General features: G+C 36.4%; 1 protein-coding gene across 1 annotated transcript in view; it reads right to left on the reverse strand.

Annotated features, from left to right (window-relative positions):
- The window catches only part of DPP10 (dipeptidyl peptidase like 10), a 707,061-nt gene that overhangs the window by 110,078 nt on the left and 574,688 nt on the right, over window positions 1-22,295 (reverse strand). Inside the window, exons 8-10 of the mRNA XM_065927825.1 lie at window positions 21,144-21,264; window positions 10,797-10,951; window positions 3,264-3,361 (exon numbers count right to left, since the gene is read on the reverse strand). Of these exons, the coding sequence (XP_065783897.1) occupies window positions 3,264-3,361; window positions 10,797-10,951; window positions 21,144-21,264 (374 nt within the window). The remainder of the gene's footprint in view (window positions 1-3,263; window positions 3,362-10,796; window positions 10,952-21,143; window positions 21,265-22,295) is intronic.

A 22,295-nucleotide genomic window follows, 5' to 3' on the forward strand; every position in this document is an offset into this window, starting at 1 on the left:
ACACACACACACACACCATACATACACAAAGACAGAGAAAAAGACCCAGGGACAGAAACAGAACCAGAAACAGCGACAGAACAACTGTTCACTTGGCTTCAGATAAATTATTGTGCATCCTGGTGGACATCTCCAACTCACCCCTAAAGTAATAACCATGATAAATTTCTTGAGGTCAACATTATCCTTAAATCATTTGCATTGAATATTCTCCATTGCCAGATCTAGTCTGGCATTTGCCCCTTGCTCCCGCCATTTCCAGAGCCTGCACTCTGTCACCAGTTTCCCTAGCCCAGGAGAGATCTCTGGAGGAGCTCGAAGCTTTAGCAGAGAGGACTCGGTTTTATTTTCTGGGCACTCTCCCCCATTAGGGTCTGGGTTGGCAATGACTAAATTGTTCTGCCTGCTGATCCATCCTGTTCTTTTGCTACAGGCCTTTCCAGGCTTCTTGAGTAGCCTGCCCCTTGTTCCTTCACTCCTGGGGCGGTAAAAGCTTTCTGCTATTGCAGACTATTTTGTTGCATTCCCATCCCTTGTGAGTTTCCTTTTAATCCTTCCCATATCTTTGCTAAAGTTCCCTTAATTAATGCATTTCAATTACCCCTCTTGAGTGTGCCATCTTTTTAATTTTCAGAACTCTGACCAATAAATTATGAAAAATGATAACTCTTAGATCTCAAATGTGTATCTAACCAGGGAGGGCACAATAGTTTTCTAGCAAATTTCCATATGGCTAAAGTACTGAGTATTAACTATTATAGATACTGAAAATCCTAAAACAAAATCAAGAGAAAGTATGAGATTAATTTCCCTTTGATATGCCGATAAATGTAGCATTCTTTGATTTGCACTATAGATATATTTCTATGTTGTTCGTGCTTGTGTGTTTTTAGATCCATTAAAGTAACACCTGTGCTCAGAGAGGCTAAATATAGGTGATAGGAAATTGGACTAAAGTGCTCATCAGGAATAAATGAATAAAGAAATGTGTAAGGAAACATGAAAACTGAAGCACGGGGAATATTTGAAAACACCATTTTGAAGTAAACTTTGATCTTGAGTTTTACAACAAGAAGAGTAAATCATACACTTTGGTGCATTTCACATGTAACAAATGGCAGCTATATAACTGTGTTGTTTAGTCATTAAGCCGTGTCCAACACTTTGTGACCCCGTGGGCTGTAGCCTGCGGGGTCCTCTGTCCATAGGATTTGCCAGGCTAGAATACTGGAGTAGGTTGCCATTTCCTACTCCAAGTTACATAATTATGAAAGAAAAACAAAACATACTAGCATGCTACATACATTGTGTAGATAAGGTATTACCTGACTCTTCCAAATGTAGATCAAATCCATTGCCAAAACAACATACCTGAATTACATTTAAGAACTTTTTCTTCACAGGATGCTTCTTCATTCTTAGAGGGATCTCATATATCATTCTATATTTCTACATATTGGATTTCCAACATTTAAAGATACGCAAAATCTTTTTGCAATGGGTACCTAATCTGATCACATTTTACCTCAAATATTAAAGAGATATGTGCTTAACTAATACTCGAATAATGACAATTGATTCCACCTTTAGAAATTTTTGTGTTTGATGACACTGCTATGTCCTATCTGGTGAATTCATTAGAGATGCTCTTAAGTAATAGCATCAAGAAAGAAATCTGAACATTGTAAAATTGACTTCAATTTTAAATCTTTTAAAAATTAATGAAAATTAGAAATTATTATTTTAAGATGAGGGCATTCAGGCCCAGAGAGAGATAAAGTAACTTATCCAAAGTCATATAATAAAGTGGTAGTAGAGACATGACTCAAACACTCTAGTGCCCTTTCTGTTAGTTCAGAATACTAAACAAATCAGACAAAGTACAGATCACAAAAAATAATAATTTTCATAATTGCTTCATTTGTATGTAAAACTTTCACTGCTGGTAAATGAGTTCAGAAGTGGAAGTTTCTTCTGATTTGGTCAACTATACTGTATTCTATATGTCAATTTTATGATAAAAGTCTTTTATCACAATCTAGATGAAATGCTCTATAACTTGAAAGATGTTTTATTTTACTTTCTCTCTCTCCTGCCAACTAATCTTAAGATTCTACTTCAAACATACTTTTTCTTTGGACTTCATCTTTTCCATCAATAATAGGAAAAGTTGATATGAGATAGTTAATGGAGGCCTTTCCACTATAAGCATTACATATATTTTTAACAACTCTTCAAGTAGAAAAAATGTCCACAGACTGAAGGCTGCACTATCTGTGAAAATCCCAAATATGATGAAAATTTCCTAAATATGTCAGTGGAACACTAAGTGGGATTTCAATGTCAATCAGTCACACTGTAATTATTTCTGATATTTAAAAAAAAAATTATAAGCTTAGTTATACCATTCAATATAGTGTAAAATATATGGTCAGGAAGATCCCCTAGAGAAGAAAATGGAAACCCACTCCAGTACTCTTGCCTGGAAAATTCCATGGATGGAGGAGCCTGGTAGGCTATAGTCCATGGGGTCACAGAGTCGGACATGACTGAGCGACTTCACTCACTCATAGTGCAAAATCTTCAGGGATGTTGTAAACTTTCACCAGGTTAAAAAATTTGAAAAGTCAATTTAGAAGTTTGAGATCACTGTAGATTTCACAATCCACATGATTATTTCATTATCTGTTCAGTTATTGGAGATTTTACTAATATTAAAATGATGCTTTTGACCCATATGATGTATTTCTTTTGTTTCTACTAGAGCTTAAAGAAACAGGATTCTTAGGTAGGATATTGAAAGCAAAATCTCATTAAATTTTTCTTCCTGGAGAACAAAGCTAGGGAATCATTGGCAAGTTAACAGGGAAAAAGTTGGAAAATCACACACATTTTAGGAAGATGGTACTCTTTTAAAGAGAGCCATTTAAAAATATGGAGCAGTTATTTTCAGAAAAAAAATTCAATAGAAAATTATCCTTTGCCCCCATCTCTCTCATACGTGTCTCCTGCCGAAGATCTAATTCTTGCTATCAGTATATTTAGTCATTTTGTGATGCTGGTAATCACCTTAAAACTCTAAATTCTTCCTGGGAACAAGAAGAGATCCAGAATGAATTCATTTTTACACTAATGGAGGCAACCTCAGTTTTATTTTCAAGTGAGTTTGCTGAGCTGATCACATCTCTCTCCAAATGGCAACAAAATGATCATTGGAGTTAATAGATCTATTTTCTGGTAAAAGTGAAACTGAAATTACATACCTTGATTTAAAGCTATCTGGCGGCATGAGTTCCAAAGTATGAGTTGGTCCATATAGGTTTACAACATATAATTTGATTGTTGGGTTCATTTGACCTGCCTTTGAGAAAATGAAAGTTGCAATGCAGATACATTAAGCACGAGAATATACTGAGAAAGAAAGAAAATGCATTTTGATTCTTTTGCAGTTTTGTGTTAGAATGGGGAAAACATTTAATTTCTCTGAAGTAGAAATGATTTTAAATTCAACAACTTGATTGCTTTCAATTGTTTTTGTAGATTGCTGCTTCTCAAGCATTTTAGTCAGACAATTAAAGGTGATAGAAAATCATGATGACTTTATTCATTAGGCAGTACTACTGTGTTCTTCCCCTAAAATGACACTAGAACGGCTGGCTTTACAAAACAACTCACACTATAGGATATGAAATGCAAAGGGAAGGGAGCTTGGTTAGTTTAAAAGTAAGAAGAGGAAGAAGAAAGAAAAAGAAAACATACCAAATTCTGGTGCTTAAAATTCCACAATACTTAATCTACTCCATGCATTAGTCATCACAGATTTTCTTTTAAATTATAACGAATTTTAAAATGAGGTGTAAATTCCTTTAGGATGTAGAATGGAGCAGATTGCCTTCACTATGCACCTAGCTTGAAGACTAGAAAGACAGTGGTAAGAAACTAATTTGAGTCTATTAAATCAAAATTTGTGAAATAGTAACTAGGCTGTGTAGCAGTTAGTGTGTTTCTGGGTCCTTGTGTGTATTAAAGCACCACATGAATCATCGTATTGTATGTTCCTACTACAGTCCTAAGACCTATTTAAAACCATTTCCCAGATGGAAAAGCTAAGCAAATTGTTCAAGGTGAAGCATCCAATAACTAAGGGAGCCAGTATTTAACCCCAGGATGCTCAACTGCTCTAGTTTTGCTTCGGTTCATTCCTAGGCAATCATCAACTAAGTTTTTTAAATATAATGTGAACCTTTAGGGAGCAGACCTAGGAACTTACATCAACGTATTGCAAGTATGTTGGATGAATGAAAGGATGTTTATGTGAATAAATAATTAATAGAATCAACTGACTACTTGTAGCTCAATGTGTTTCTAAAAAACACACCATCATCGTTGTGGTCTAGCTTCTTTGTGAAGAGAGGACTCTGTGAGATATACAAAGAAGGATGAGGAAATTAAAAGTGAGCTGAATTAAAAGACCTGACAAAGATCTAAGGAGAATAGAGCTGATATAAAGATAATGAAGATTCACATTCAAGGAATTGGTACTAAAAAAAATCCAGAGTTAAATTAGGACCAGAAGCAACATGATGTGTTCCACCAACAATCAGTAATAGCTCCTCAAGAATATCTTGTTAACTTATTAAAAATAAGGAACATGGAGGGGAGGGAGGAGGGATGAATAGATGACGAAACAGAGGATTTGCAGAGCAGAGACAAATACTCTGTATCTTTCATTACACATCTGTTCAAATTCATAGAATACATGAACCAAGTTTGAACCATAATGTCAACTCTAGACTTTGGGTGATTACAATGTGTCAGAGGAGCTTCATCAGTTGTATCAAATGCACAACTCTAGTGGAGGATGTTGAGTGGCAAAAGGGGTTATATATGGCACAAATATCTTCCTTCTCCTCAAGTTTGTTGTGAATCTTAAACTGCTCTGAAAAAAGAAAGTCTTCATTTAAAAAAAGTGACTAGTACATCTGTGGAAGTATATCACACACAAGTCAGGAGTATGATCCAAAGAAAGCAGTCTGTTTCATTTTAGAAATGTGGTGACCATAAATAGAGATTATGAAAATGGTTCACATGATAAAGGGCTTCCTGGAAAATCAGCTATGAACTTGCCTCGCAGAGAAGCCTCTGGCGTCGAATTTTGTAAAGCTTTTTATTCTAAAACTCTCCAGGCCTAGGTTCCTCTGTCTTGAGCAATATACCCTTCTTCTTCCCTTAAGAACTCTTTTTCACATCACTTTTGCTCTAATTAAATTGCCATGTTCCACCCTGAAAGTATTGGTCATTGTCTGTATTTTTTGAGTCTAATCATTTCTTTAGCTTGATCAAATATGCTCAAATTTAGAGCGGGGACACAGTATTTAGCAATGTCATTCAAAATGCTGTTCATTAGCCAGCAGAATAAATGAGAATTTTATAAACACAAATTCATGGACCCCAACTGAACCTATATTCATACACAGAATCAGAATCTTGGGGTGTGGCTCTAAGAACCTGGGCTTTAAGACGATACCTGGATAATTATAATTAGTATGCAAATGTTAACAAAATAGTGATATATTAATATGTGCATATATCTGCATATAGATACACATTACTGCTCAGCAGTTATTAAAGGTGAACACTTTCATGAAAATCATCCAGAGGTCCTAGAAAACTTATTAAAGCTATGATTGCTGAGCTCCACTTGCAGCGTTTCTAATGTCTGGATGGAATGTGAGAATTTGCACTTCAAATTATTTCCCAGATGTGGCTGATACTGCTAGTAAAAGGGCTACATTTTGAGAAGTGGTTCAGTTTACAAATCAGAGAAGTCTGGGATCAAATTTTGACTGTTATTTACTGAATATGGACCTTGGATCAGACATGAAAGATTCTAAAGTATTTTATTTGATTATCAAAACTTAGACAATACTTCTCTGAGAATATGTCACAGAAGTTTTGAGTCAAAATAGATTTTGTTTCTATGGAAAACAACCATCTCACACTTTGGTTATATGGACTAACAAAAGCAATGATTTATAAAGGTGCCCAAAATAGTATAAGTGAAGTGAAGTCGCTCAGTTGTGTCTGACTCTTTGCGACCCCATGGACAGTAGCCTGCACCAGGCTCCTCCATCCATGGGATTTTCTCGGCAAGAGTACTGGAGTGGGTTCCCATTTCCTTCTCCAAAATAGTATACATTTACTTAAATAATTAACTCATGAATTCAATATAATGGTTAGACACTGATTTTTCTAGTTTTTTTTGTGTGTGTTTATATTTTTTAATCTTTCAGTAAACTGATTAAAGAAAATGACAAATTATATTAAATCTGATCAGTTTTTGTGAACTCTTATCAATGATGCATAATTTTATGACATACTTTGTTGAAAGTATATATGGTTATTACCATATACTAAGGAAGTTTTTTTTTTTTTTTTCTGATCTATAAGACTGTAAGGATAACTGGTATTCCAGTTAGCTTCCTTGTGGCCAAAACCAAATATTAAGCTGTTTCTAAAATTCAGCTGTTTAGAATTCTAAAATCTCAATTTGATTTTTTTACATGGAGTTTTGAAATTAAGCGCACATTGCAAATTCACTTGTATCTTTTAATATCTGGCTTCAATAGTTTGCAAATTAGAGGAGTTCATCTATTGGGCTTTTATAGTTAATTTGCTACAAAGACTGAAAATCCACAGAATCCTCCTTCTATGATTCTGAAACACAAGCCTCAATAATAATTAACCTTATTTTACTGGCAACTAAATTGTCATTAAACGAGATAATGTTTTAATTAAGAAGATTAACCTGAGGTTATTGAGATATAACTGTGTATCTTTTTTGTGCTGAATTGCTAATGATGCGGTATTTTATGAGTTCTGAATCATGCTGAATTAAGTAAAATACAAATATATTTGTTTAGTGTAAGTATTTCATTAGAAATCTGACCACATTGGGTATTTGCTGCACTCATTTTAATCTAGTTTAATTTGAAGAACAATTTAGTGTGAATTCTATGCATTACTGAAAACTCTAAAGGACAACTTTTTGAAAGTTTATTGCATAAGTAAGAGCAAATCAAAATAAAGCATTTGTTAGTGGAAAAATTAACAAACATTTCTTTTTTAAACCAGAGTAGAAAATAACGAGATTTTGAAAATTCAAGTAATAGACCCAAAATGATACTGAAGTTTATTCTGAGAACAGGATAAAAACCCAAAACTAGTTTCTTCGAGCTCTGTTGCCTTAAATATCTGCAGATATTTCTACTGACAACCACCTGAGGACTTGGAATTCTTTCTCTTTGGCCACTATAATATACGTCTTGTCTTTCTTTTTAATACTCCTTAATGGTAGTTATGAATGCACTCAGGACCTTTATTATGTAACACACATCATGCATTAGATATGAGGCTTCCCAGGTGGTGCTAGTGGTCAAGAATCTGCCTGCCAATGCAGGAGATGCAAGAAGCACAGGTTGGAGCCCCTGCAGATATACATTCATTACATATATAGCATGTGTGGGGCTTCTCTGCTGGCTCAGTGGTAAAGAATCCACTGTAAGACAGGAGATGTGGATTTGATCCCTGGGTCGGGAAGATCCCCTGGAGGAGGGCATAGCAACCCACTCCAGTATCTTGCCTGTAGAATCCCAAGGGCAGAGGAGCCTGTTGGGCTACAGTCCGCCGGGTCACATAGAGTTGGGCAGAACCAAAGCGACTGAGCACGCACACATAACATGTTTGATGCTGTCTCTGAAAGTTACTCATGCAGAGCTGAGTCATTTGTACCTAATGGAGCCACCAGATCTCCACATCTATTTGTTAACTTGACAAGGAGATATTTTGATTCCAGCTACATCTTTTGAGATACAAGTTAACCTCTGGTAGTTTTACAGAGAGAGAGACGGAATCAATAAGTTTGAGTTATTTCTCTGTTCTCAAAATAACTATGACTTTTATAAAAGGACATAGCCTTTTAGAGCCTCATTTCGCCCATTTGTAAACCAGAGGCAATTGTGAAGAGGGCCAAATAAAGAAAAAAAGTGAAAGAAGTGAAAGGTATCTATGAAAATATATAGCATATTATTAGTATACATGATGTATCCAATTAATACATAAATATTATTTTTCTTTTATGCCTACTTACTATTAAGAAATGTTATTTAAATAATACCAAATAATAATAAATTGTCTAGTTTTGTCAACCCAGAATCTTCTGATTTACTGCTAACTTATTTAGATTTTCTCAGATGTTTTTATATGTCCATTTGTTTGCCACAGACAATAAAATTTTCAGGCCCAGGAGTGTCCAAGTTCAAGCACCAAGTCTGTAACAGAGAAGGCAACTTGAAGATGCAGCTATGACATATGGCTTTTCTGTGAATCCTAAAATCCCCACTTCTCCTGGGAAATTAATTACAGAAAGTGGTCCCTTTCCTGGATTTGATTTTATGCCCTTTATGTAGTGCACAGTAAACATCCTGAGTGACACGTTGCTTTCACAACAAAGACCTATTATTCATTTTGTATTTACATTGTATATTTACATTGTAAATACATTGTATTTACACTTTCATTATAAGTAAATCCAATGGGGTGACATATGTTACAGAAGTCTTTTCAGATTTTTTCTGGTAAAAATAAAGGTGCAGGTATGTTATACTGGCATAAACTGTCATCCACACAACATGGGTAAATCTATAACTGGAGAAGACATAGGATTTTACATGAAGTACCATACAAATGTCTTGGGAGATATAATTATTTTGTTGCTAGGTCAAAGTGCCATAATTTCCTGAGGAGTTGTTGAGTATATGTGTTTTCAGATCTATTCCCAGAAAATGGCCTAAAAATGATATTTCAGAATGGTAGAATCATCCTTCTCAATCCTGCTGCCTTCCATAGCTGCCAGTCAGTCACACTGATATTACAGCCCACCAGAAGGAAGATGGGATGGGGAGAGAGAAAGCACAGAATCTCCATGAGCAAACAGTCTTCTCATCCCTCTCAGTATTCACTCCTTTCCTTCCTCCTGTCCCCAGGAGTCTTGTGGATGACAGGAATATCAGCAAACTCACCTCACCCTCCCACTGACCATGCCTTCATTGCAGGTGTAGAAAATGCATGTGATACATAATTTTTCCAGTACTATGCATAGTACAGTTAAGGTAATGCATACATTTAAAGGTATACAGTCTATTGTACTTTGTAAACACAATGTACAACTCATTCAAGAAATGGCTTAAAAATGGCTTCTAAATAAAATCAACAGCCACTTCTTACCTCCTCAAGAGTTAAAATGTGTAAACTGGAATTTAGACATTTTATATAAGACATATTTACATGACTAATGTCTAGGGCTACCTCACTTTTTCTTTTTTTTGTAAACATGGGGAAAATGAGCTTTAAAACAAGAATGACGTTAATTAAAAATGACATATAAGAGAAAAACTAATACACTCCAGATGTTTCCTCAGCCTGCTTTCAGAGGCCTTACCCAACACTTAAAAGTAGCTTTGCTGAATAAAAATATACCAAGAGACTCAAAAGGGAAATTGATTTATCCCCTTGTAACAAGGGGATATACTCTGTGACTGACCAAGGCTGACTTCAGGGTATCAGAAGAAGAGGGGGATTTTTCTAAACCTCCATGCTGAATATGACTTCTCTCTAGTTTCATGTGAGATGCAAAGGTTGGAGAAGGAAATGGCAACCCGCTCCAGTACTCTTGCCTGGAAAATCCCATGGACGGGGTAACCTGGTAGGCTACAGTCCATGAAGTCGCAAGGAGATGGACACGACTGAGCGACTTCACATCACATTAAAATATTTAAACACTTTTGAGGGAAAATACTTATAATAAATTCTCATCATGAGAACTCACTATCACTCCTTAAAAAGATAACCATTATTTGTTCTTCAGTATCAGATTATTTTCATAGAGGATATGGCAAGAATGGATGGATGGAGTCGGGGCCTGTGGACTTAGCATTAGGAATAAGAGAAATTGTGCTATTCATAAAGAAAATAGTTTTGCTATCTGGGCAAGAGTTCCATATTCACTTCACACGATAAAACAATTCCAGCTATTCCAGCTATGCCTGGCTATGACTCTGCCCAGCATTTTATAAAGTATGTTCCAGAGTATGCTCTGCCAAAAGAATGCTGATGTTAATATTAACACTAATAAATTCTTTGGGCTTAGTCTATTCCTTATTGGCGATTCTTTATGTTTAGTCTATTTTTATAGTGAGATTCTTTATGTTTAGTCTATTCCTTACTGGAGATCCTTTATGCTTAGTCTACTTTGTATAGGAGATTTATAATATACATTAGTATACAGTATACTAACTGCTCTGAGAAATCATCTGAAAAAAACTAGATTTTTTTTAAACTAAGAATTCCCAGCTTATCTGACTGTGATAGTTTTTGCCCCCTTATAATACCTACTAACAGCTCACAGAATATACCTCGGAGAAACCTTTGCCCTGGCATCAATGCTGATGTGTTTTCTCACTCTCGTTTCAGCTGTGAAAGTGAGAGATAAAGGCCGAGAGCATCAAAGGGAAAGAAATAAAGTGAAGTTCCTACAATCTTGAATCACCTTCGCCTGTGCCGGTGCAAACACAGTGGGTAGGCTATCGCATGCTCTTAAAATCGTGAGTCTGTCGACAAGTAAGGGGGTTTCTTTAATTCTCCGAAGACAACTTGTTTCTAAACCAAGAATATTATTGATCAACTCACTGGCGCAGAGAGGAGGGGAACAAACTGGCATTTATTTCCACATGACTTACCTTAGGATATGGATACTGCTTTCCTTTGGGATACAAAGCTCCGGTAAACCGAGGGATAACCATGTTAGGCACCAAGGAATCATTTATCATTAGGAAGGCGAGCCTTTCTCCATCTGGTGACCACCAGTGGGCGATGTGAGAATGCAGGAGTTCCTCTAGAATAAATGAGTGTTAGTTTGAAACCAACTGTAGATGTGGGCTCATTGACCCACAAATGTCTGTCCTTGAAATCTCCATTGTCATAAATCTTTTCTACACAGAGCGGTGGTTTTGATTCAATTTCATGGAGAATTCTCTATCTCCAGGTTACTCTTTCAGTCCCAGGAAAAACAGTTGCAAAGGAAGGGAAGAATAAAGCAGTGAAGTTAGGATTTCATGGATTGCCAGCAATTTGAACAGAGGTGAAAGCGCAATGAAGTAAAAAGAACAAGAAGAGGAGAAGAGTCGTTGAAGACCGAAATATGACACTAACCATATCCGTGTCACCTTTCATATTTGCATTCAGTCACATTTCCATCCTCTCATCATCAAACTAGTCGAATACCCTGAAGATGCATTAAACTATTTTAAACTCTAAGGAAATAAAATTAAAAATATACTACATACCTTTTGTACGACCCCAGATCCACTATCCACTTTTATATATCTGATTTCTGGCCCAGGAAATTAACTCATGTGAACTCTATCAAAAGGGCCCCCATGCACTCTAGAGCATGGCCATTCTGGTGCTTTGGCAAGAGATTATAAGGAGATGACTAAACTGGCAGTATGTATTCCCTTGACTCTGATCTGTAATGTCACCCAAGACTTGCTGTGTGTGTTAAATGATGCTACTCTCCCATCAATGCATCCTCATCTACACAATCTTCTTCTTTTATATCTGATAATGACTCACTTTTGTTGCCATAGAGGTCATCATTGCCTGGCTGCTACTAGTCTAGATTATAGTTCTGCTATTTATCTTTTTGTAAATAAACCCCTTTCAAATTATTGAATATGCTAACTCTTTTCCTTTTAAGACCCAGAAAAGAGATCTTCAAAATTAGATTTTGAGACTAGGTTGGAGACGTATCTGTATCTACCTAATCTATATACTGATGTTTAATCTATATCTATCTATATGTATATCTTTTATGTGATAATAACATTTCTTGGGGGAACTGGAGCCTAGATAATCCATACCAAGGGATGGGATCGCAAATAATCAATTGTCATTGGTGATGACATATGATGAAATGCAGCTAGAGAGGAAAAGTGTTGGAAGGACAAGTGGTTGTGACACTCAGTTGTTGTAACAAGGGCAACTGTAAAGATTGTGTTTTTACGAGACCTCAGAGAGATACATAGAAATAAACAGAAATTGAATCATGAACACTAAATCAGGAAAACACGAAAGCTAGCCATGACAACTTTGGTGTTCCTCTCTTCTGTGGTGAGAGGTCCCACATCTGATGGAAGGGCAGATGTGGCTGAGGTCCAAGTTGTGTTGCAGAGCTGAATCACAAACTATGGGTTGAACTCCACTTGTTTTTTAAAGCTGAGAGCAGTATCAGGGAAGTATTTGGAGTTGACACAGTATAAGAATGCTTCAGTAGATGTGCGCAGCACACTTAATGCTTTGTGGACCAGTCTCATGAATAACCAGTTTTGCAATGGAATGTTGGCTGAAGATTTTGAACCTCAAAATTTCCACAAATCTTCTTGCTGACTGAGGCAACCTCTATCCAAGGAAGCTAGACCTGCTCTGCAGGGTATAAAATGAATTCTTGTAAAACTTATGAGTTGGCAAACCTAGGGAAGAGTAGGATATCTCTTATCAAGTGAGTGTTGGGATTGTATTTATTTAAAAGTTTAGAGGGCCTACACTTAATCTCTCACATAATTCCACAGTGATAAGAGACTCTGGATGATTTCAGTATCTTTAGACCATGAAATTTTTGCACCTTGTTTATGTTCCTGGATATGTTCCACTGTCCCTTGGTTTAGTCTGTGGGAACTTGAATAGATTTTGTATGCTGCTATTGTGTGAAAATTATATAAACCTTAAGTATATTGATTTAATTCATAGTGCTTTTTCAGGTCTATTATATCCTTCTATTTTTCTGTCTTTAATTCTATTAATTTTTGAGAGTTTGATATTGAAACTCCAACTAAAAATCTTAATTTATCGACTTAAAATTAATTGTAATATATAGTGGAACTATATGTAACCTTGTTCTGTATTTTCCAAGTCTTCTATAAATGTGTCATCATATTTGCATAATTTTAAAAATTAAAAAAAATATATAGAAGTCCTGGACTCTGGATTTTGACGAACATCATAAACCACATAAATACATGTTGACCTATTTTGCTCCCAGGTTCCCAGGTGACTCAGATGGTAAAGAATCTGCCTGCAATGCAGAAGACCCAGGTTCAATCCCTGGTTCAGGAAGGTCCCTAGAGAAGGAAATTGCAATACATTCCAGTATTTTTCCCTGGAGAATTTCATACACAGAGGAGCCTGCAGCTACAATCCATGAAGTCACAAAGAGTCAGATATGACTGACCAACTTTCGCTTCGCTTCAACCTGTAAAGCCGCCAGTTCTGAGTCTAACCTGAGCAGGAGTTTGTGTAGCATATCAGGGCAGGGTACAACCTTCCCTACCATCTTCACCTTGTGACCCAGCAGATATGATGGTGACATGAGCATCATGGCAAACTGATTTTGTGTGCAACTCCTGAGAATTACCACATGACAACTGAACCACAGGCATTACAGGGTTTACAGAAAGGCCATTTCCTCCTGTGCTGATAAATATTCCCCGATTCAAAGGCAGTTCTCTATTGAGCTACGGTAAAAATAACCAGTCTGACCATGGGATGCCAACTGATGATACAACCAAACTGCCAGTTGTGAACTGATTTTTATCTGATTCAGTGACCATAAAACTACACATATACAGCTATATTCCACTATAAGATAGAAGGGGTTTATATGGAACTAGACCAGAACATATAGGTGAACTCTACATATAGGCATCCTCTACTTTATCCTATTTCTTTTATTTCACATCTATACTTCAGGGTATGTTTTCTAACATAAACTGGCAGAGGAGGAATAAATGCAAGCCTGGTTTATGGGCAGGTTTGCATGATGTACTTCAACACATTGGAATTGGACAGGCTCTGCTTCCCTTATGGCGCAGCTGGTAAAGAATTTGCCTGCAATGCAGGAGACCTGGGTTCGATCCCTGGGTTGGGAAGAGCCCCTGGAGAAGGGAAAGGCTACCCACTCCAGTATTCTGGCCTAGAGAATTCCATGAACTCTATAGTCCATGGGGTTGCAAAGAGTCGGACATGACTGAGCGACTTTCACTTCACTGTACTATAATCTGATTCAGGAGTGATATTAAAAGACTATAATAAACATAAATTCTCCCACTTGGAAGGCTTTTGAACAAGATATATATTTTCCACTTCTTGTGGAAGGACACTTGGATTGAAGCATGGGGCCATCCTGACTTCTGCACAGGAACTAATAAGAGTCCACCTGGTCAGGGATATAGAAAAGTAAAATTACAGAATTAGTGACAGGAAGTCTAGGGAAAGGTAAGTGTATGGACTTGTCAGGAGGTATAAAAAGGCAAACATTTGAAGATATTAGTGTCCAGCTTAATGCCGATCAGAGCATATCCATAGAGGAGGAGGTTCTTAACAATCCAATCACGGTATGGCCACCAGGTGCATGTGAGTTTGCCACCATGACCTGTCAATAGCAGTGATCATTAATAAACTCTTCACATGGCATTATTTACCAGAAAACCCAGTCGACTACCTGATGACAGGTGGCCTCCATGGAAACTCTTCCATCAAGAAGGGGCAGCATTGCTATCATAGAGATAGACACATGGTCTAGGTATAGTTGTGCATTTGCTCCCTTTAGTCCTTTCAGTACGGCTATTCATAGATTTACAGGATAACTTATCCATTACCACAATAACTCACACTATGCCACCTCCAAACAGGACTATTTATAGCAAAAAGAGGGGCAATGGGCTCAAATGGGATTCACTGATTTCATCATGTCTCTAATTAGCTGTACAGACCTGGCTGGACAGAATAGTAAAACAGCCTGCTCTGTCTCAATTTTGGCACTATTTGTTTGACAATATTCTTGAAGTTGGGATGTTATCCTATGGATATTAGTGTCCTACTTAATGTCCACCTGAGTACATCCACAGCAGAGGAGGCTCTGTGTCCCTCCTGAATCATGAGGAAGCATAGATCTAGGTTAAGGGGTAAAACTGTAATGTTCTCTTTCACTATCACACCAGTAATCCATTGGGCACATTCTGTTTCTTATTCTCATGATAATAGGCTTGGTGGGTTTAGAAGTCCTCCTGTGCAAGGGAGGAGTACCTCCAACAAGGAACAAAGCCATAATTCTGTTCTTCTGAATTGAAAACTGAAATTCCTCTCTGACCATTTTGGGCTCAGTATGACTGGGGGCAAAAAAACTGACAGAAAGCATAGTCACTGTGCTGGGTGCAGTGATTAATCTCATTGCCAGGAAGATAATGTGCCTTTACTATACAAAGGAGGGCAAGGAAGACTCTACTTGGAATTTAGCAGATTCACAAGTATTCTCTGTTATAATTCCATCTAATTTTCCAATTCTACGTTTCTATACTCCAATTTCCATTTTCATGGAAAACTAAAACGGTTGCAACCTAATTAAGAAGAGGAAGCAAAGAAATAAGATTCGGCAGGAATAAAGTCTTGGTTTGATGCACCAGGTAAATAACCTGTCTATTCCAAATGCTGGCAGAAGATAAAGGGGAAAAGGAATGAATAGTTGAAGGTGCTATGATTACCAGTTAAAGCATTATAATAAGTTTTTTTTTCCTTAATACGGGCATTTACCCCCCAAATCTTCTATGAATAACACAAGTATTTGGCTGTAGCTATCAATTTCATACAAGAATATTTCTGGACTAATATTACTCTACAATGAAACAGTACCAGATGGGACTTTGTATGCTCCTACTTTGACACCACAAACTTTTCATTGGAAAAGAATATTCCCATGGTATCTAGTTTATGTATGGCTAATATGAAACCAGGCAAATCAAGTAAAGAGAAAAGAAGTTAGTACATGGCATTTATTTCATTGGTTCCCACCCATGAAGTCATGTGGGTCTGGCTCTGTTCCTTAACCAAAGCTTACTGCTTCTAGAACTGTGAAAATTACACATTTCCCTCCATCTAGGTCCTAGTAACAGCTGCCACACCTCTTCAGATTTTAATGGTTGAATTATTACTAGCCACAGGTTGTATATTCCTTGTCTTTTTAAAGTGGCTCCTTCATAGATAAAGCTAAATACTATTTTGATAGTGACTTTTTCTTTTCTTCCAGCAGTGATCCTGACACTGATTTACTCAAGTAACTTAAAATTCAGATGAGGAGACATGAGTCATCCACATAACACACTGAAGAAAAAACATGCTAAATGGCAATTGAGTATTTAACCTTAAGTCTGATGAGACTTGTAGGGACAGAGAGATCACAGTGTGTTGCCCAAAATCAACGCTCAGGGTTTCTAAGAAACAGGTACTGTCCTGGGTGCTGAAGTATGTATATACAAGTACTTTCCAAGAACAAGAAGGTCTCCAATTTGAGGGCACTATTCGACAGAAATTAGACACTATCTGCTCTTATTTATTTTAGAGTGACTTATGCCTAAAGTTCTTCCTCACAAAAATACCAAAATAGCAAAGTAATACAAAGAGTTATGTGACTTCCTTCAGGTATAAAAATAAAGCTAACAAAATAGAAAGGAGATAAATGAAACAAATCTTTAATATGATTTTGCTTAAAAGTCCTCTTGAACAAGGCAGTTCTTTAATTGCAAGTCAGAGGAACTTTTACTCATGGATTTATACTTCCTATAATTATATCATACTATTTACAAAAAATGCATTTTTACAATTTGCGTCCCATTCCATTTCATTGTCTCTATTATACTGATTTAGAAAATCTCACTGCAGAGCAGATGGAGTTTTCAACACATGTTGTTTTATATCACAAACACTTAAAAATATAGCCTAAACACAAACCGTTCACTGAAAACTAACTCATCTATGATCATAGTGTTCAGACTAACATTTCTGAAAAGTAAGCTGATTTTATCCATTTAAGTTTATCAATTTACATAGGATTTCCTGATCATGTTACTGACCTGTGGTTTGTGGGTTGACTTTTCCCCTTACTGTTTGTATCTTACTGTCAACTTTTTTGAAAGTATTGTCTATGTTCAAAACCTCTTGCTTCCCATTTACACTTCTATTGCGCTGAAATCTTTCTTGTGTTACCACCAATTGACTGATTTTGCTCTTATCAAATTCTGATAGCAAATCTAACAGCAACTTTGGAATCCTTAGCTGTTTTGACCTTGGACTTAGCATCATTGTTTACCCTATCATCCTCTGGCTTCCATGGCTGCATCTCTAATTTATTTTCCTTTTATCTGTCACAGTTCAGTTCTACTGGGATTTAGTAAGAACTCAGAAACTATTTGTTGGATCAATTAATGGGTAAATGTGACTTCCTGTGTCTATGAAAAGGCACAAGTTAAGTGAATATAGGCATTTCACATTGTTCTTACCAATAACAAAAAATTAACAGTCCCAGTTTTTTGACAAGGATATTGTTTATCTTGAATTTTTTTAATCTCATTTCTTTATTCTTGTCATTCTTAGAGTTCAATGCAAAAACTCTTTCTTCTATAAAACCCCTCTATATTCCCTCAACCCATCAGAATTAACTCTATTTAAGCATAGATTTAATATGATGACATATAGTTCTATTAGAAGACACTTGCTTCTTGGAAGGAAAGCGATGATATACCTAGACAACATATTAAAAACCAAAGACATCAGTTTGCCAACAAAGGTCTGTATAGTCAAAGCTACAGTCTTGCCAGCAATCATGTATGTATGTGAGAGTTGTACCATTAAGAAGGTTGAGGGCCAAAGAATTGATGCTTTTGAATTGTGGTACTGGAGAAGACTCTTGAGAGTGCCTTGCACAGCAAGGAGATCAAACCAGTCAATCCTTAAGGAAATCAACCTTGAACATTCATTGAAAGGACTGATGCTGAAGCTGAAACTCCAATACTTCAGCCACCTAACACAAAGACCTGATTCCCTGGAAAAGACACTGATGCTGGGAAAGACTGAAGGGAAAAGAAGAGGGAGGGAGAGGATGAGGTGGTTGGATAGTATCACTGATCTAATAGACATGAACTTGGGCAAACTCTGGGATATAGTGAGGGACAGGGAGACCTGCTGTGCTGCAGTCCACGGGGTCACAAAGAGTTGGACGTGACTTAGTAACTGAACAACAATAGCTGTATTTCTATTTTACCATGCTCCAGATGGTTCATTATTTAATAGCTGTTTACAGCCTTTCACTTCACTAAGTTGGAAATATCCAAAACATAGAATCTCATATTCCTCATGATATTGCTCTCAGATAATGCCTAACAGATATATGTGCTCAATAACTGTTGAATTGAATTTCAAAGAAGGATTACTTTAAAGTATGAGATTCTAAAATATATTTGTAAATCATGTAGGCATATTCATTTCATTACTCTATATGTTCAAATAATAGAACTTAAGTCATTTTTTGTTTCTATCTAATAGTTTCAATACTTTATAGAAGCTTTCAAATTTGTAAACTTGGCAACTGTGAACTCTACCTTTTTAAACAAAACATTGGTCTGATACTTTATTTAGTTAAATGTGTCAATTTATATGAATAAGATTTGAGGTGCTTTGTGTATATTATATTTAAAATGCTTCATTTTTAGCACAAAGTTCTATTTTTCTTCTAAACTTCACCAACTCTTTAAAACACATTATATTTTATTTGCTTTTACTTTACTTAGGAATTGAATAATACTAGACATGGAAACAATTGCACTTTTAAAAGACTTTTAAAGACTCCACTTTAGTGATGGTGGTTGGAAGCAACAGCCACACTCACACATTGGTTTGGCCTTAAAAAATTAAGCCCTAAAAATTAATGCACTTAAAATTTGCCTTTAAACATTTTATTATCTTTAATGTGACTCTTCTAAACTGTTTTTTTTCCTGTAATTATAGAAGGTACATTTCAAGTTTTAAAAAAGTAAGTGGAAATGGTGTCTGTTACTTCCTGGGTTTCCCACACACACTAATTCATATTGTAGTTGATTTCTGCAAAGTAATAAAAAGACATTTCCATAGTAGAGTATCACGCACATGCTATTAAAAATCACGCATGCTCAGTTTCCAGTCGTGTCTGACTCTTTGCAACCCCACGGACTGTAGCCCACCAGGCTCCTCTGTCCATGGGATTCTCCAGGCAAGAGTACTAGAGTGGGTTGCCATTTCCTCCTCCAGGGGATCTTCTCAACCCAGGGATCAAACCAGTGTCTTCTGCACTGCAGGCAGATGCTTTACCACCGAGCCACCCGGGAAGCCCCCATTAAAGATCATATACATTCCTAACAGAAAGTACTGTCTTTTCATGAGTATATTGAAGGGAAAAGAGAAGGTCTGGATTCTGGGAGCTGATAGCACATTGGACAAGTAAAATGATAATTCAGTTCAATCACTCAGTTGTGTCCGACTGAGCAATAGTAAGTTATATTATATTATTACTAAGTTCTATGTGGGACTCTTGAAGCATAGATTGGGGATGGCAGGCAAAATGTTGAAGGAAAACTCAACAACATCTGAATTGCCTAAACCCCTCTGCCAGACCTTGATACAGATTCCCTCGGTAGGGTCCTTTCATTTGGAAATGAAGCAAGAGTTGAGGTAAGTCCACAGACAGTAGGGTTCAGAGTCTGGTTGATGAAACAGACCAGGGAAATCTAATGCCTTATGTCCAAAATGTATATCATCCTTTAGAGAACAGTGAAAGGCCTTCCACTGTAGCAGACAGAGTAGCCCAGGATGAAGCACTGGCTTTGAAGACACACATTCAAGTATCAGCTCTGCCCTGTGAAGCTGAGTTCTTGCCCAAGTTACCTATCCTCCCTGAGTCTTGGTTTCTTCAATAAGTAATACACTAGGATTGTAAGAATTACCTCACACAGCATATCTGAAATTTCCTAACATACATAGAACATATGACCAAAGGTGTAACTTTAATTTGAATGGCAAAAACCATAATTTTCCCATTTCCCTGTTTTTTGGAAAGTGTCAGACCTACTGTGCAGTTTGAAAGTTTTTGCTACCCATTGGTCCTGCCCTTACCCAACACATTGTTCAGTTTCAGCCCCAGTATATAGGTTTCTATTCTCTAATTAAGAAAGTAACTCTATTTCTCAAATAATGGTCTTTGATTTACCTCCTTACAATTTCCTCAAATATATAATTCCATAAACTACATGAAGCTTTTCCTAAAAGACGGAGGCCTGAATCATCTTGATCAATGATCAATTCAGGACATTGTACATTAAGTTTACTCCCAGTTGATTCAAAATTTCTTCTGTAAAGGATCCTATTTTGTCGCCCAGTGAGCATGCCAGAGCACTGTGAAGCACCAGTGTTCCCACTAAATTATTCCTCTTCTGCTGAGTCAAGTCTTCCTTCTGAACGTCTGCTCACTGTGTCTGCTACCACTGTTTATTTACTGGTGATCCAACCAGAAGGCGAAGAATGATTCCTGACTTCTTCAACTCATTTCATCCATTTAAACATTAAGATCTACCTATATGACTGCCTCATCAATTTTAGAATCTTCTTTACTTTTACTGCTTTAACCCTAGTCCCATTGCTCATCCTCTCTTGATAGAACATAAGAAAAGACTTCTGGTTGTTCAATGTTTCATTTTGCTATTCAATTCCAGCTTTACACTGTAGCTAAAATGATCTATTTATGAGGAAGATATAATCTTGGCACTTCATTGCTTGAAAAGCTGTATAAATTTCCCCATTTAATAGTGGAAAAATAATTGAAATCCCAGATTATTTTTAGGGTTACTATCTCTTGATTCTTGGTGACTTCCTTTTTCTCAAAGGTTATGCTTCAATAATACCATGCATAAGATCTATTTAACCTGAACAATATGTGTGTGTATTTATATATATATACACATACATACGTATGTCTTAAACATGGAAACATGTAAATCATAACCAGTCAGAATATGAGCAAATACAAAGATATGAAAGCATGAAGGCAATTTTGAGAGGAAATGAGAAGAAATAGTGCTCTAAGTATTGCTCCAGAATGAACAGATTTTTCTTATAGATTATACAAAAATATGTCATTTGTATGCTTTTGAAACTAAATTTATTCAACTCACCTTCATATAACCAGTCAGCAATTCCGTTAAAAATAATTCCTTCTTTTCCAGAAGATGTCAGTCTCAACGAACTACTTTTTATATCAGGTTGATAGTAGATATTATTTTCAAAAATGTAAATCTGGATCAGAAAACATGCAAATAAACCAAAAATATTAGGACACCTTTTTTTTTCACTTTCATATAGCAGAATATTAGCTGAATAACTATTTCATTACTTATTTGCTTTTAATTTGTTTTTATTTAACGCATATTTTTTCATTGCTTTCACTTATTAATGGCTGTTTCTTTCCCTATCATATCAATACCCAGTTACGATTTATAAATTATATGGTACTAGGTATTGAAGCATCTAAATCCACATTTTCAACAACAATGTTTCATCTACTTAATAATCTTTATCTCATAGCACAAAATTGATCTAGGTTTGAGGTAATATTTTGCTTAATTAAGAGACTAATCACAGAGTCATGTCCGATTCTTTTCGATCCCATAGACTGTAGCCTGCCAGGCTCCTCTGTCCATGGGATTCTCTAGGCAAGAGTACTGGAGTGGATTTTCATTTCCTTCTCTGGGGGATCTTCCCTACCCAGGGATGGAAGCTGGGTCTCCTGCGTTGCAGGCAGATTCTTTACCAACTGAGCTACTAGGGAAGCTACTATTTTGCATACTTAATAGATTGATCCTGGAGAAGGAAATGGCAACCCACTCCAGTACTCTTGCCTGGAGAATTTCATGAACAGAGGAGCCTGGCAGGCTACAGTCCATGGGATTGCAAAGAGTCGGATACGACTGAGTGACTTTCACTTTTTCAAGAGACGGATAACTGTACTAGATACAATTTTGGTAACAGCAAAATTCAAGAAAAACTTCAAGTTGGGGTCTTTTATCAAAAAAATACATAGGTGATCAATGAAATAATATTTAGAAAATCTCTCTCATTCTATCCAGTTCAACTCACAGATTCATCGATGAAAGGAAACATGACAAGGTTCCCTCAAATTGTAAAGTGGAACACACCTGTTTATACCCCAAACTTCCCTGGTAATTCTTTCTTAAATAGGGAAGCAATAATAATAAACTTGTGCTTGAGGATTCAGGAAAGAGTTTTAATATGAATACATTACAGATTCTTCCAAAACATTGGAAGTC

The sequence above is a fragment of the Muntiacus reevesi genome, chromosome 3, assembly GCF_963930625.1.
Source record: "Muntiacus reevesi chromosome 3, mMunRee1.1, whole genome shotgun sequence".
In the NCBI taxonomy this organism is placed as follows: Eukaryota; Metazoa; Chordata; class Mammalia; order Artiodactyla; family Cervidae; genus Muntiacus; species Muntiacus reevesi.